This window comes from Odontomachus brunneus, unplaced genomic scaffold (assembly GCF_010583005.1).
Source record: "Odontomachus brunneus isolate Ranch 3 - 2012 unplaced genomic scaffold, Obru_v1 Obru_scaffold_054, whole genome shotgun sequence".
NCBI classification, from domain to species: Eukaryota; Metazoa; Arthropoda; class Insecta; order Hymenoptera; family Formicidae; genus Odontomachus; species Odontomachus brunneus.
In genome coordinates this window covers 512686-528937 of record NW_022639504.1, presented here as the reverse complement: position 1 = coordinate 528937, position 16252 = coordinate 512686, and the positions used below count along the sequence as shown (strand labels likewise).

General features: G+C 42.7%; 2 protein-coding genes across 6 annotated transcripts in view; one reads left to right on the top strand and one right to left on the bottom strand.

Annotated features, from left to right (window-relative positions):
• LOC116845612 (PAN2-PAN3 deadenylation complex catalytic subunit PAN2) overlaps nucleotides 1-6671 on the top strand; it is an 11655-nt gene extending 4984 nt beyond the window's left edge. For 2 of the 4 annotated variants that reach the window (XM_032818519.1, XM_032818516.1), the window contains exons 10-21: nucleotides 606-839; nucleotides 946-1191; nucleotides 1263-1509; nucleotides 2411-2590; nucleotides 2903-3069; nucleotides 3171-3339; nucleotides 3419-3908; nucleotides 4001-4218; nucleotides 4411-4540; nucleotides 4735-4956; nucleotides 5031-5292; nucleotides 5410-6671. In XM_032818519.1, coding sequence (XP_032674410.1) covers nucleotides 606-839; nucleotides 946-1191; nucleotides 1263-1509; nucleotides 2411-2590; nucleotides 2903-3069; nucleotides 3171-3339; nucleotides 3419-3908; nucleotides 4001-4218; nucleotides 4411-4540; nucleotides 4735-4956; nucleotides 5031-5292; nucleotides 5410-5424 — 2580 coding nt within the window. In that variant the 3' untranslated portion in view covers nucleotides 5425-6671. The remainder of the gene's footprint in view (nucleotides 1-605; nucleotides 840-945; nucleotides 1192-1262; nucleotides 1510-2410; nucleotides 2591-2902; nucleotides 3070-3170; nucleotides 3340-3418; nucleotides 3909-4000; nucleotides 4219-4410; nucleotides 4541-4734; nucleotides 4957-5030; nucleotides 5293-5409) is intronic. The other 2 variants (XM_032818520.1, XM_032818518.1) reach the window with 1 other exon arrangement.
• The window catches only part of LOC116845611 (integrin alpha-PS2), a 75539-nt gene continuing 64738 nt past the window's right edge, over nucleotides 5452-16252 (bottom strand). Inside the window, exons 7-13 of one of the 2 annotated variants that reach the window (XM_032818515.1) lie at nucleotides 14985-15160; nucleotides 14355-14593; nucleotides 13401-13712; nucleotides 13004-13307; nucleotides 11661-12560; nucleotides 9105-11345; nucleotides 5452-8674 (exon numbers count right to left, since the gene is read on the bottom strand). In XM_032818515.1, the coding sequence (XP_032674406.1) occupies nucleotides 8582-8674; nucleotides 9105-11345; nucleotides 11661-12560; nucleotides 13004-13307; nucleotides 13401-13712; nucleotides 14355-14593; nucleotides 14985-15160 (4265 nt within the window). In that variant the 3' untranslated portion in view covers nucleotides 5452-8581. The remainder of the gene's footprint in view (nucleotides 8675-9104; nucleotides 11346-11660; nucleotides 12561-13003; nucleotides 13308-13400; nucleotides 13713-14354; nucleotides 14594-14984; nucleotides 15161-16252) is intronic. The other variant, XM_032818514.1, reaches the window with a different exon arrangement.

Genomic DNA, 16252 nt, shown 5'->3' with positions numbered 1-16252 from the left:
CCCCACCGAAAAAGAAAGAATCGTGAACGAACGTTTCGATATATCTTTCACCGAAAGCTCTCATAATAATTCCTATGCTTTGTCGAGCTGCGTGATATTCTCTACTGCCTTGAATCTCGCAAAAGTGCCGCACAATGTGTTTTGTGATCGATGCATTTCTCATCCGTTTTCGCTGAATGATTTTCGCTCAACAAGCTCGATAGGCGTGCGATTACTAGTATATTTACACGTAGAATATGTTTCCGCATGATAATGTATACTCGAAGTTGTACTTGAGTGAAACAATAAAGGTTGTATGACATACAATAGCATGCGTAATTTTAATGTCGACGCGCCGCATTGTGTCGGTTCGGTTCCCACAAACGCACATACACACGTTCGTGTTCACGCGTTTTTCAATAGGCATTATTTATTTGTTTTATGATCCAAGATTATTTTCCGTCACGCACCGAAACTGTTTACGCGCATGAACTCTTGTTAGTCGCGTGAATCGCGCCGAGAACTGAGACTGGTCGCTGGGGGCGAAATATACGTTTGGCACTTTTTCATCTTTTCATTTTTTTTTTTATTCAGTGAGACAAAAATAAGTAATACCTCTTTTGCAGGTACCGTACGATTTGGAAAAACGACGCGGCTTAGTCGCGAAGCTTTTCACGGGGGACTCACGATCTAAAACAGACGACGGCGCTTTTGTGGCAATACCTAAGCGTTACCGTAAGATTGAATTGAAATACTCACGGCTCGGTTACGACGACTTCGATTTCGATCAGTACAATCGCACCAGTTTCTGCGGTCTGGAGGCCACCCTGCCCAACAGTTATTGTAACGCTATGCTGCAAGTAAGTATACCATAATGCCAATGCTATAAGATCCATGATAAGGCAATGAGAGAAATAACAGAGAGAAAGGGAATCTTCATTCAGACGTTACGTTCGTGTTTTACAGTTGCTATACTACTGCGAGCCTGTGAGGATAGCGTTGCTCTCACACTCGTGTCAACGGGAATTTTGCCTCTCTTGCGAACTGGGCTTCTTGTTCCATATGCTGGACATCTCGCGGGGATTGCCCTGTCAAGCCGCAAACTTTCTCAGGGCTTTCAGGACGGTGCCCGAAGCGGCAGCCTTGGGACTCATACTGAGTGACCTACATCCGGAAGCTAAGAGGAAGATTAGTTTGATCAGGCTCATACAAGTATGACTATGAAGTAGTCGTCGCGATCGACAGCGTGTGACACGCTCTATTTATGTTGTTTACTTTCTCAGAGTTGGAACAGATTTATCCTACATCAGATACACTACGAGATTCTGGAGACCAAAAAGCGGCAGCAAGAGGAACAAGAGGCGGCGCGACTCAAATCGGGGTCCAAATATCCACCGTTTGTCTATAACGAGCAAGATTTCCCGAGCATCCTCGAGGATCTTGGTTCTCGCTACAGGAGCCACGACGAAGAGAGGAGAAGGAGGCGGAAGCAAGAGGAGGATGGTAAATATATGTGGATCACATCGAAAGGTAAACACAATTCATGTGTAACCTTTGCATTGGGCACTTTTTGTGTTTATTTTTCAACTTGTATGTGATATTATTTGATCTGTTCATTCGATCAAAGGCTGCAGCGACATATCCGAAGAATAACAAGAGGTAACCCGAGATAACTTTGTCACATTTTACCATACATCTTTATGAACATCGCAGAGACGTTGCTTTAGTATCTTACGATCTTGTTGTTGTCTTGTATTCTTAGGATATCACAACTGAAGCTTTTTTAATGTGCGCGAAGGCGCGTATTTTTTACTCTGTTCTTTTTTTTAGAACATACTGTTTTGTTTGACTTTACATTGATCAGTTACGGTAACGCTTTTCATTTTATACTCCTTACAACGCTTCAAAAACTGCGTTGCGATATTCATTGCCAGTACTGAAAATCTATATAATTTATGTTACGTACACAATAGATTTTTAGTATTAGAAATGAATGTCGAAATGTAGGTAAAATATATATTTTTATATACATTTTTTATATACATGAGTTTTTTTTAATAATAAGAAGCCGCCAGCCCCTTGTATTTTATTTTCCAAAAGTGTTGCATGATTTTGCTGTTATACGAGGAAACCTTGGGATTTAAAGATATGTGATTGATATCCGTTCAAAGTAACATGAAATCTGCAAAAAATGCTGAGATATTAAGTCTATTTAACAGAGTAATTATTCCCAAATTGTCACGATGATCTATATCTCATATTGCTTTGTTACAAAGGCCGACAAGCTTTCTAAAATTCAACGCTTTTTTAGATAGAGAGAGAGAACACTTGTCAGAAACATTACATGCATATCTAATTTATCGAATGATATATTTTATTCAAAAATCTTAATAATGTTCGCTTCTTTTAAACGCACACTCATTGCGGGTAGATAAGAACACCAAAAAATCCACTGAAGAAAACGAAGTCCGAGACGAAGAAACAGAAATCAGTCGACTATTTGGATCCGAACAAATGCACATACATCGATGTCTCAAATGTGGGCAAGAAGCTACAAAACATTCCATCATGTTGCTGTCTAACTTAGTTTATCCGGAGATAATTAATTCTTGTAAGCCACTTTTAAGAGATACGCGACTGAAATCTCGGTTGAGGGCGAGTCTGACGTATCATATTCGAGAAACTCGTTATGAGTATTCTGAGACTGAAAATATTGGTGAAAGAAAGAGACTATTTTGACTAGTGCATCGTGCATTTAAGCGTGTAAAATAATAATTTGTTAACAAGATTTGAGCGAAGATCGCAGTTCAATCGTCTTGAACGTCTCACACGCCCGACTCGCTCTCCTCCGCATGGCCCTCAGTCTATTTTTAACGCGGGCGTCTTCGCAATTGCGACTGAACGAAAAATTTACCTTTTGTAGCTGAAGAGGTTCCGTTCACGAGTGTTCTTGCCCGCAGTTTAAGACCCGAGAAAATTACACCTGCATGGTGTGACAATTGCCAGAAATTTACACCCACTCTCCAGTCTCGACAATTGACTAAACTACCTCAAATACTGGCTCTAAACTGCGGCTTAGATACTCAACAGGTAGCTACAACACAAATTTAAACATACAATTGTAGTTGATACGAAATCAAAGCATGAAGCATGTGTGCATCAACCGTCTGAGAGTCACGAATTGTTTACAGGACAAGGCGTTCTGGCAGAATCAGATGGACATCGTTGTGCAAAAGGTGTTAGCCGGGAAGGAAATTAGTCCCTGTTCCAGTCCTGTGCCCATCACCGCCAAACCTTGTCGATACGGCAATAACTGTACTCGAGTTGGGTGTCGATTTAGGCACGTTGGTCGCGATTCAGGTACGCAAAATCAAATCATCAGTCCGATCGACATATTTTTCTAAGTGAACGTTGACCAATGGTCGTATTAATCGTACAGAGGCAGAGAGAGTGTTACCGTCACCTACAACTTCGTCGGCGTCGCCTCCTAGTCATTTATATTACTCGCATTCCTGGATACCTCACAATATCGAGATCACTCTCGACAAGAACGGCGAGCTGTCTGTGCGGAAGGTGAACGGCATGATGAACGAATCTAATAACGGCGCGTCCGCGCGAACGAACTTGGTGGTGGAGAACGGCCGAGATGACAATAAGGTACAAATAGTTTCCGAGAACGTCGGAGACATCCACGACGACGAGGAGTGCGCCGCGCACAGCAACGTAGCCGAGGCGAAAAGTACAAATCCTGAAATTTCCATTAATACTCAAAAAATACAATACAGTCTCAGCGCCGTTGTTTGTTACGTCGACGACAAGACTAACGAGGAACGGAGGAACATCGTGGCGCTTCTGCAGGTTGGACCGAATTATCACGAGCGGTTGTCAGGCAGTGCCGTGTCGCAGTGGTACATCTTCAACGATTTTTGGTTAGTCCTTCTTTGACCCTCGAAGAAAGATGGTTTTACTGTGCGTCGAGTATCCATGTCGTTCGTTCATACATATAATGATTACTTTGCAGCATATCGGCGGTGACGCCGCAGGAAGCGGTATGGTTCAATCTCGACTGGAAAATACCCTGCGTACTTCATTACACCGCGATACCTGCACCCGAGCCGACATCATTTATCAATCCACTTACATACGACGTGTTCGGGGAAGACAAGTGCATCGCTCGCAGCGGTGGTACGAGAGGCATCACATTTACTCCACTCTCATCGGACGAAATGCCTCAAAAAGGTATATCTGCCTCTTTGTAAGTTACCCATGTGGTTATCTTGTTTAATTTCGTACTTGGCAGAAAAACTCATTTTTAAATGTAACCTAGAAAAGTATCTTATATCTACATGCTTTTTAAAAGTTTTAGTATTGAAAAACATACCTCGTTATCGTTACTCGAGTATTACTCATATGTTCGAATTATTGTTATAGGAGAGTTAGTGGGAATCGACGCAGAGTTTGTTACTTTAAATCAGGAAGAAGCCGAGCTGCGGAGTGATGGGAAGATGTCGACCATAAAACCGAGCCACATGTCGGTGGCGCGAATCACTTGTATACGCGGGTATGATCCATATGAGTTAGCTGTATGAGCAAATTTCTCAATGTGTTTCACGAACAAGTTTCTCTTTAGTCCCCTCAAATGACGAGAAACAATCAGATCTTAGATCGGAGATAATTAATAATGAAAATACGAGATATATACTCGCGATATATGTAACGTAAGTTACGGTTACATCAATATCTTTTATCAAGTAGGCAAGGTCCACTGGAAGGTACGCCGTTCATAGACGATTATATAAGCACTCAGGAACAGGTGGTCGACTATCTTACCAAATTCAGTGGGATTCAGCCGGGCGATTTAGACGCGAACTTCAGTAGTAAGCATCTTACTACTTTGAAGTCAACGTATCAAAAGTTGAGATTTCTAGTGGACAACGGCATTATCTTTGTTGGGCATGGCCTGAAGAATGATTTCAGGTAAATTCATGCTTGCTCTCGCGACATCCATGCGCGCGCGCCAACCCCTTTCTCTTAACTATCGCTCTTTATAGGGTGATAAATCTGGTGGTGCCACCAGAACAAATAGTGGACACAGTTTTGTTGTTCCACTTGCCTCGTCATCGTATGGTGTCGTTACGCTTCTTGACGTGGCACTTCCTAGGCAAGAAAATCCAATCCGAGACTCACGATTCGGCGGAGGACGCGCGAGCGGCTCTGGAATTATACCGTAAATACAAGGAATTGGAAAGCTCGGGGCAATTGGCAGAAACGCTCAAGGAACTTTACGAAATGGGGACGCAATTGCAATGGAAAGTAAGGAAACTGAACGACTTCCACGTCGCATTTAATATATATCTTTTCACTACGAATTCATAATCAGTTAATTTATTAGATCACATCTAAATCGCCTAAAGCGTCACTTGTTTTTAGGTTCCTGATAGCTGATACGAGGGTAATACATGTAACGATATAGACGATAAGATTAATTTTAATAGTGATCATGACGATTAGGTGATACAAAGATTTTTTAACATGTCGATTTTGTCCAACATCACAAAAAAGAGAAGGATAACGGAAAAAGTAATATTCGTCGAGCGCTGTTTGCATTCGACGATAGATAATGACTTTATAGTCCAATTTTGGGGATAGGGATAGAAGGGAGAGATTTATTTAACGCACACACACATACACATACACACACATATACATATTAATTATTAGATGAATTTTTAGAATCGCGCAATCGCGATATCAATGAAATTAACAATTTGTCACGAGTCCTCACGGTACATCGGTGCTCCTTTAGCGTCGTTTTTACTGGTGTATCTAAATCATCATTGTTGCATTCGTTTTAAACTTGTGTATAAAATGTGTGTGTATAAGATTACTAAGAAAAAGCGCGAGCTCGAAAATTTTTGTCAGTATCCGTCTAATCTCGATCATACGTAGTCAGGAAAAGATCGAACGAGAATACTTTTGTTGATTGTAATTTTAAATAAGAAATACGGTCGCCCGAATTTGCGGCTGAACTTGTACATATTACCCGGTTGACACGCTGACGTTGGCGTTTTGGGGAGCAGTAACGATTGCCGCACTGCCCGACAGAATATCAATGTATCATTGTAATTTCTTAATCGCTCATATTGTGTCCCGTGTGAAAGCTAACGTATTCCATCCCCGATTCATCAAGTGATTGCCGGGCGTAGACATAATGATAGTTATTAATGCAGTAGCAATAACCGAATCGTTCATCCGTAAATACGTGATACTTATACAAGTACACAATAAGCAACAGTAACATTCACACTGTTTCCTTTTATACGTACCTCCTCGAGCGCGTTAACTTTTGTACAATTTTACGGAGCGGGATCTCATGCAGATTTTTTATAAGATTTACTTCGCCCCAGTGGACCTCGGTTCTTTCGGTCATACATCGATCGTTATATGCATATACATACACACCGAACAGTTACCGTTTCATATTCATCATGAGCAATCGTCATTTCTCGAAACTGATCCACGTGTATGAGGCTCTCGAAACGCGAATGAAGAAAAAAAAAGAAAAACCTATTAACGAAGATGGTAGTATATTTTACAAACTGACAATTGTACTCGTTATAGATTATTTTTATATGGATTTTACTAATGAAAAGAAAAAAAAGAATATGAAGGATACTGTCCAAATTTATTGAGAAAAAAGACGAGATTGATGAAGCATATATTTTTTTATATCTGGAGAAATTTTCTTATAATTTGTGCACGATGTAATTTATACACCGATTTCAGCGGAAAAATGGTCAACGCGATCAATACAATGCAGGCAGTACACATGATGTTGATATAGTAAGCATTTGTTTTATGCCAACTGCTGTTATGTCATTGTAATTTTTCAATAAATGGTTGTAAACTATCCGTTTGATGTGCAAGTTTTCGTCCTTTCACTTGCGCCGCGTATCACCAGTGTTGCACGAATCGACCTTTTACAGAGTTTTATTAGAAAAAAAATGAGCATTGTACGCAAAATGGTATTAATTTTATTATTTATATGTATATTCTTTTTTTTTTAATATTAGATCTTAGCGCTGTATGTACAAATCAGTTCTACTTCCCTATTTATACCGGGGATTTTTCTCTCCAGTCAGATAGCGTTTATCTATTTTTCGTAAGTAGTTTTTTTAGTAACGTAATTAATTAATAATTTACAATAGAGATGGGCGATATTGAGAAGAGAAAGAGTCGACGTTCAAATAACCGATTATAAAAACCGATTGTCATGTAAGTAGCTAACCCGTGAGTAGTGGCTTGCAATTGTGACTATTTGATGCGCTCCTAACTTCATCAGAAAAAACATGTGTGCAAATAACTGTACTACATCAATTATCTATCGAAGGGACTATTCATTCTTTGATTAAGAAAAAGGTGAAAGATAAGAATCGAACATCGATTCTTCAGTCGTACATCGCCTATCTCTAATTTACAGATTGTACACACATTCACCTTGCGCGCATGGCTGAAGCATAGCCACGCTATTGTTATGGCGCTCAAGCATACGTTATGTGTATTATATATAATACATATATATAGAAATTTAATAAATAATCAAGAAATCGTGTGATTTCGAGGCTGCTTTCGAAAGAGATTCAGTCCCCTTTCAAACGGAACACGATTAATGTTTGATATGCTGCTAGTAAGATATTTTCCAAATGATATAAAAATGTAAAAGACATTTGAAAACTTTTAACGTTCTTATATTAGTGTTTATACATTTGTGTCGCCTGGATACAAATTCCACGGTTTTACGGCCGTTGAATGTCTCGTGTGAAAGGGGTGTCGCATGAAAGACTCACCGATTGACGTTCCTGACGTTTTTCGAACGAGTTCCGCTAATGTCATCGGCGAGATACGAGATCGTTTTGGAGATCGTGCCGATCGTATACACACGGATAGAAAAGTAATTCTAATCTATCGTAAAAAGGCAGCGGAAGCGACGAGAGGCGCGCGTTAAGGCGCTTTAGCGCGGATAACAGTACAAAAAATAACGTGTACGTTATACATATATACTTATATACAACGAAGATACGATTTGCCAGAATGCCGAGATATTCGTTCGACTATGCGCGCGGCTTAAGTAAATTACAACGGTAAGAAAAACAAAAAAAAGAAGAAGAAGAAGAACGTCTCCTGACTAGAAACTTGCGTGGTCGAGCTGCAGGAGCTGGAAGGAGTATTCAGTGGCAGTATACGAGTGACGAGTGACGATCGTCGCTCAGAACCGTTTTAATGCACCTCAGCAAAATACTCGTTATCGCCCAGACGTGGATTAAAGGCACTGTGAACGTTGATTTGTTCACGAGGGAACAGCGCGATCGCGTCCGCAAATTGCATCGAGCGAATCCACGCGATGCGCATTCCTTCGACTGTCCGAGGACTAAGGCACTTGTGCTCGCGGTTAGATCGAGTAGCCGAGGTTTTCAATTCATCTACAATTCGACCATGGTATGGCCGGAGTGTCGAAAGCTTCGACCGAACGGAAAGCGGAAGAGCTCCCTTTCCCTCTCTCTCTCTCTCTCTCTCTCTCTCTCTCTTTCTCTTCCTTTGTCTCTCAGTGTTCCTCGCCTTGTTGGAAATGACCGTTTCTGTTCAGCGGCTGTCTCTCTGGAGCGTCAGAGGGTCTGTTTCTCTTGAAGAAACCGCACTGAAACAATAATACAATCAACTACTTCGCTCAGTGTCTTTAATTCTACGTTATATTCAGAGTTGAGGGAATTGCTTTAAGAGCAACTCGTTACCGTAGCTCATTATCATTAAAACGAGTGGCTTGCTATTATCGCTGTCATTCATTTTTAAAAATAACTCGCTATCGTTGTTCAAGAAGCGATGAGACAATTGAGGAAAAGAAGTGAAAGCTCGTTAAAGAACTGACATTTCCCTGTTATCTTTTCCACCAAGTTTCGTGACTACATGTATAAAATAACGATAAAAATAACAATTATATTCATTATCGTTATCCGCAAATTGTAACTGTATATTACTATTACTGTCATTAACGAAAAAAAAGTAACTCTAATGATTGCTACAAGTATAACACAGTAAATCCCCAACCCTACATTCGTATCCGTACCAACCTTATAAAGCAAGAATATGAGCAGCAACAAGATTATCGCTCCCGCGCAGGCTGACAAGATTACAACCCATAGCGGGATGACGTCCGGGACGGTAGGTAGCGCGCTGGGTTCGACGTTCGTGATAACTTCGTCGCTCCGGATCACCTGTTCGGCGGGTGTACCGATGAACGGTTGCTTCGTGACGCGCGCTATTAGCTTCGTCGACACTCTCACTTTCTCTCTGAAAGCTATTTCATTCAGGGTGCGAGCGTCCACGCGATACCTCGCACTGATTGAAACTTGTTGATCCTTCTTCAAGGGACCCAACACGCACCGCAACATCACGCAATTCGCTGCGTCGCAGGTTGGTATCGGTTCCGATAATTTCGGTTTGTTTTTGTTGTAGTCCTCCTCGACTTCATCGTTCACATAGTCGTCGTTCTCGGAGGCTTCAATGTTATCGTGGTCGTTCTCGAGAGCTTCATCGTTTATGTAGTCGTTTACATCGTCCATGTATTCGTACTCTTTTTTGTCGATGTTCCGTTGATGTCTGTGAAGCCGCTGAAACTTTTTGAACTCTTCGACGTCGATCATGTCGCTCTCCCGCCTGTACCTCGAGCTCGGACGACCGGGTTCTGGCCTATCCGTGGGAAATTCATCGTGGAATCGTTCATTGTTCTTGCCGTAGATTCTAGTTTGGCTTGTCCTCTCCTCCGTTCGCTTCTCCTCGTGTGTGCGCGTGTTATATTTGCTTTCGTAGCCGTCGTCCGACGTTAAACCGCGACTGGACGACTCCTCTTGCCAAGATTGCTCATAAGTCCTTTGACCTTGATTATCTGTATTGTTACTGTGATAACTACCGTGTGGACCATGCAAAGTATACGATCTCTCCTCTGTGTATGTGAAAGAGCCCTGAAGTGGGAATCTCCGATCGTCTTTCAGCACGATGTAACCTTTGCCGTCCGGACCGACGAATAGCCGACCTTCTAACCTGAGGAATCGACTGTCGCGTGGCTCCATGGACTCCGATATATAGCTTTGGTCCCCGTAACGGTTTTGCAGAGGGAACATGGAACCGTCTTGGAACTCTATGTATTCTTTTCTATCAGCGGACGTTCGGAATCTCGCCTTGAAATATACGTATTGTTGGCCCTGCCTGGTAAACACCTGGTAACTGGACGTATCCTTCGACAATGTGCCGAAAAGCCGCTCCAGCTCTTGAGTAGAATTGATATTCTGTAAGCGGAAGCCGAATTCTTTCCCTCCGACCGTTTCTTCACGATCACCAGTGACGAAATCACGCTCCGTGGTTGGGTGGTAACCACCGGAGGATGCGCCGTAGCGTCTTTCTTCGTCATAGTTGTACCTGTGTTCCCTCTCACTCTGTTCTCTCAAACGTCGCTCCTCTTCTTCTCGTCGCTGTTGCTCTTTCTGTCGATATTGCTCCTCCAATTTCCGTCGTCGTTCCAGGTCGAGCCGATGTTGCTCTTCCTCTTGCCGACGATGTTCCTCCTCTTGCTGACGCTCTTCCTCTTCTCGACGACGTTGCATAACAAAAATTCGCTGACGCTCACGTAGCTGTTCCTCTTCCTGCAACTTTCTCTGACGTTCTTGTTCTTCCAGGCGAGCCTTCTCTTGCTGTTGCAGAAGGTCCTGATACCGCCTCTCGCTGTCAGTCGTAACGGAATCGAATCTTCCCGAGGACGAGGTCGTGCGCTCGTCTTCCACTCGACTGCCCTCACCCCAGCGATTTTCTACTCTGACGGTATGATTCTCGCGAGTTCCGTAGGATTCCTCGTGGCGGATGCCTTGTAATCTTGAACCGAAGGGTGCTTCAGTCGCGTGGAATTCTTTGTTGCTAAGTTCCGAAGTTGTAAAGCCATAACTACCATCGGGTGCCGTGTGGAAGATTATATTGGGTTTGCTGGACAAGCCACCGGTTTCGGAATTAACCGAGCTAGTTCCGGAAGAGTCGTAGGTCGTGGTGAGCACTTGAGGCTTTTGTCCTGTTGGATTCAGTTGAATTCTCCTGGTCTCCGTGACCGTGCTCGAGGAGGAGGAGGACGATGAGGAAGAATGTCGCGATTTTTGAATATTCGAGCTGTCACCGCTGTTTATTTCGACCTCTTCTTTTTGGTTTATTTTGATGCCGTCCACCCCAAAGCCTCTTTGGACATTAATCGTTTTACCTGATTGTGACTCGTCCAGTATCACACCAGAATAATCGAGGTAATTTAAATGAGCTTTCCTGCGCTGATCCAGCTGCAAGACATAATTACAACTTACAATATCATTTCAGCTGCATAAGAAGAAAAACATCGTTGAAATCGTAAAATAATAAATATTAGAATAAAAATTATGAAAAATGTGTAAAATAATAAATTGAGCTAAATTGCACAAAAATACAGTGGGATGAAATACAAACTAATAACTGAATTAATAAATCTCTGAAACAAGTTTATATTATTAAGTTTATATTAAAATAAATTATTAATAAAATAACTATAATTTCTAAATTTTTATATAAATTACAAAACTGGCAAGATGTTCTACGAATGAAGTGTGCATTAGACATACCTTTAAGCTGAGATAATTTGCGTTGGCAGACTCGCAGGCAATCGGTCCAGTAGTTTCCGGCTGTTCTAATAAATACAACAAGTCTTTGTTAGACAGAGTTTGCGCCGGCCACACGAGGAATGCCTCAGCTTCAACGATGTCCGACGGGCCTTGATTGCGAATCGTGTAATTGTGCGTGACCGCCGGCCCGAATTCGAGTTCCGTCGTGATATTTACGGCAGTGTAGTTGTCAGGGTTGTAGTAAAGATCCTTGGGCTTGCTCTCGCCGTCCACGCGCAAATCTGTCTCTATCCAAATCGGCAGGGACAAGTGATGGCTGTTGTCGTAGACGGTGGACCAGTCTTCAGGATTCGTGGTGTTGACGTGCATGTCGAACTCGTAGACGGGCTTCATTCCGTGAGACGTGACAGGCTGAAGTAGCACTTTGAACTTCACGAGTTTGTTTTGCGGCAGTGGATTTCCAATATCGCAACGCAGCGTATTGTTGTTCGATTGTTTAGGCGCGGAACAGTGAACGGGAATCTCCAGGGTCTCGATTCGCTCGATCTTGATGTAATCGATGCCAGTTGGTAGCTGCAAGTTGTACGTTGCTTCGAACGCGTCCTCACCGTTGTTCTGAACGAGAACCTCGAGTTCCAGCCTTTTCCCGGATCCCAGTAAGTATTTGCCGACGTTCGGAGTCACGCTCAAGTATAGGTCGGGCGTGCAGATGTTGTCAGAACCGCAGTTCTTCCTGATAGAGAGAGTGTCCTTTCTAGAAGTCGTCGCGCCGAGAGCCGGCCTCAACGGCATCCTGGGATCGCGATGTCGGTTGTCCGGGATTCGTTCTTCCTCCAGACTCATGCGCATCTCAGCGTCTAACGATGTCAGCTTGTCGCGGATATTGGGAATTACGTAGACCTTCGAGATAATGTAGAAATGGTAAGTTTCGCTTCGAGAAGAGACCACAATACATAGACTGTTATTAAAAGGCCGTTTGAAGCTTTGCAGACTTGGAATATTTACTAAATTAGATAAAAAATGTTTAAAGTCAACATAAGTCCACATAGATCCTTTGAGAATAAACAAATGATAACGAATAAACGAATAACGAGGGTAAAGATTGATTCTTTAATCAGAATAAATCAGCAATTTTCTATCAAACAAACTATAATAAAATAATTCCATCTAATCTGTGATGACCTTCTGTTTCTATGACGCTGTATATTCTGAAAAGATTGACCCGTGGATTTTCGAGATAAACAATGTTGACGTTATTTTTTAGTCTATAGTAAGTAGTACAAGGCCGCAAAGTTCTGAACTACTCTTCGACAACATTCTATATGATATCAAAATCAACTCACTCGAACCGTGCGACAAAACTGTCGATCACGTTCCACCGTAATCGTATGATTCATGGTGTTCTTGCCCTCCAACTCTAGGAAGAACAATCTCGGGTTCTTCGTTTTCTTCACGTCTAGCACATATTGTACGTTGAAATTGTGCCTCATAAGGACACCGTCTCCTGTGTACCTGAAGCAAGCTGTAAGCGGGAGACACGTGACTCTAGTGTCGTCCGACAGCGTACAGTTCTTGATGTCCAAGGAGATCAGCTTGGATTCCGAGCCGAAGGTCACATATGAGTCCATCTTGATCACCGGCCGTGCCCTGGAAAGACGCCAAAGATCATTCAAAACCCGAAACGCCGGCGAAGGCGATTTCGTTGGAAATCGCCTGAGAAACGTTTATTCGAACGACTACCTAAAGAACATCGCCGCCGCCGACTCGTATGCACCGACCACCAGGTCCGGATAAATGTTGCCGTCGAGGTCGAGGCCGCCGGCCACCGAAAATCCAAAGGTTTGCACGGGGCTGCCCAGGTCCTCCGCGTGAATCACCTGGGAATACTTCTCCGACACGCCGATCCGCGAGCCGTAGTAAATGTAGACAACACCTCTGCCATTCGGACCACCGTAGGGCGCGCCGACGACGAAGTCACCGTAACCGTCACGGTCGATATCCCCGAGAGAGGCCAACGACAAGCCGAAACGTCCGCGGTTGCTTTCGCCGTCTCTGGATAACGATAAGTCATTATCACCGCGGTTCAACGAACTCGTCCAGCGCGATCCGACCAGAGCCTATTTAACCCTTCGGGTCAGTGCCGTTCGTGAACTTGGGAGTAGTGGAAATATTCGAGCGTCACGTGGGGGTTTTTGCTGTGTGAGCATTCTTCGTATATCGCGAAATGCAACGCGTGATTACGCGATTCTTCGCTTATCCGCTAAGGTGCCTAGTAGTGAATTTGCGTTGTCTTGGAAAAAGTCGTGACAGAATTCTATGATGTGAGGCAATTTTCGAAAAAGTCACGTTAATTCTAACACCGAGACAAATTCCCGAAATATTGGAAGTATGCTATTGTCTCGAGAAGTTAAAATATCGAAATCAGTACGAGGTAATGTACTAAAAAATTATTATTATTATTACTATTATCATTATTAGTTTTTCTTTATTCCTAAAAAGTTGTTTGTCTAAAGAGCCAAAAAAGATTATTTTGGCATTTGAAATTACGCATTCAGAATGACTACTTTTTGACAAATTGCCCCATTTCTCGGATTGCATAGCTCGAGATTGCAATTTTGCCGGTTAATCGTTCTTCAGTCTAACCGGAATTTCGCGAAAATTATCTGAGAAAAATGATCATTAAAGTTTCGCTACCTCGTGTCGAATTTACGGAACTTCTTCTTGTCGTTACTCTGATATATCACGTAAACTCTTCCGGTCTCGATGGTCATTTCCGGATTGTCTGGGATCGTGTACATGGGTGCACCGACTATCAGGTCGTCCAACCCGTCTCCGTCTATGTCGCCGGTAGCCACGGCGTAGCCGAAGTAAGCACCCATTTGCTCGCCGGAGATGTTTTGCGGATTCATCATGTTCGATGTGAGAAGTATGACCTACGATAACGTAATTTGCAAGTAGCCTTCGCCTATGATAACGTGCGTATTAAGTAAATATATACTAAGTATATATTTACTTATACTGATATAAAATATTTTTCAAATAAAAACGAGTACATTTTCCTGAAACCTTAGTTTTTATGGACAGCAATGATTTCTTCTATTTAAATAAAAGAATTCAGATTTAAGTTATCAGTATTCACCGAATGAATATTTTTCATTTTTTAGATATCCTTTTCTCAGTATAGCACACACAAAAATGGTTCCTTTGATTACAATTCACTCTGTAATTATAGTCATAAATACCAAACGCATTTTTCTCAGTGCAGATTCTTATCTGCCCAAGCCTCATTGCAACGTTTGATACGCCATTTCCTGCGGTACGCACCTTGCCGAGGAGATGAGAGCCACGAGGAACGCCGACTACCATGCCGCTGTCGCCGTTCCCGACGAAATCTCCCGCCGCGACCGAGTAACCCAAGTAGCTGTCGTCCTCCTTGTCGGGGCCCTCTTTGGTGGACATGACCTTCGAGTCATTGCTCAAGGGCTGCGAAAACGCTTGTCCTACGAAAGAGATCCGCGTGTTAACGAGAGAAAGATCTCAGAGACGTGTGTTGATGGGAATGCAGGTGTTTTCGTGACCGCGACCGCAGTCAAGAATTGTTTTAAAGACTGTTGAGCCTTCGCTGCGGTCGAGAAGTCGCACAAGTCGCTCCGCAAAATTCCGTGTTGTATTCGAATGCGAATCATGCGAGACATAAATAAAACATACTATTTTCTGTAACATTAATTTTAAAAAGAAGAAAGGGAAAGATGTGTGCAAGTATAATTAAGTATAAGTATGTATAATTTTATACACGAGACTTTGTGGGAGCGACAGAAATAAACATGGGAATGATAAGCTGCTTATCTATTATTATTATTATTAATAATTTAGCATCTAAGCGTACGATATCGTCGACAATAACATTAACTCTCATTATGTATCGCTATTAATGTCAAGCGATCGTCACTATGTAGCATTGTTGGCGCAAACTCTCCAGCCGATTAGGGGATATTATAGCTTTCTAGTTGGATCCGTATTACCGCGACTCTCGCTGCAACTGTGACTGTGTCGAAGCTGTAAAAGCGGGCCTGCACCTGTTAGAAATAGTCACCCACCACTTATCTGGCAGTAATTAAAGAGGAGGGCGCGCCGCGGCAATCGTCGCGACAGTAGCTGAGCAATTTTCACACGTCGATGGAGGTGCGAAAATGGACTTTAAATTTGCCGATTGCACAAGTCGCACGAATCACTAGCATTCAACGGTCGGAAAGCGATCTCGTTCGCCTTCCGATAAGTTTCCAAAATTTTAACGGATGCATGGTTACGATCTTTCAACCGATTAACAAATCAACAAGCATCGTGTATTAAGCATGACGACAAATTACTGAGAGTTACTGCCAAGCAAGTGTGGAAGGGGTATGAGAGGAGAATACTCTCGTGTTACTCTGATCAACCTGGCGCTCCGGAGACACTTCGTCCTGTGCGATTAACGTGAATCGTTATCATCGTCGGCTGTCACGTCAGCTTTCGCACTCTCGGAACAAAAAAGCCGTCTCTTATGAACACAAGCAACACGTTGTTGTTAATCTTTTGGCACGTGAGAGAAGTCG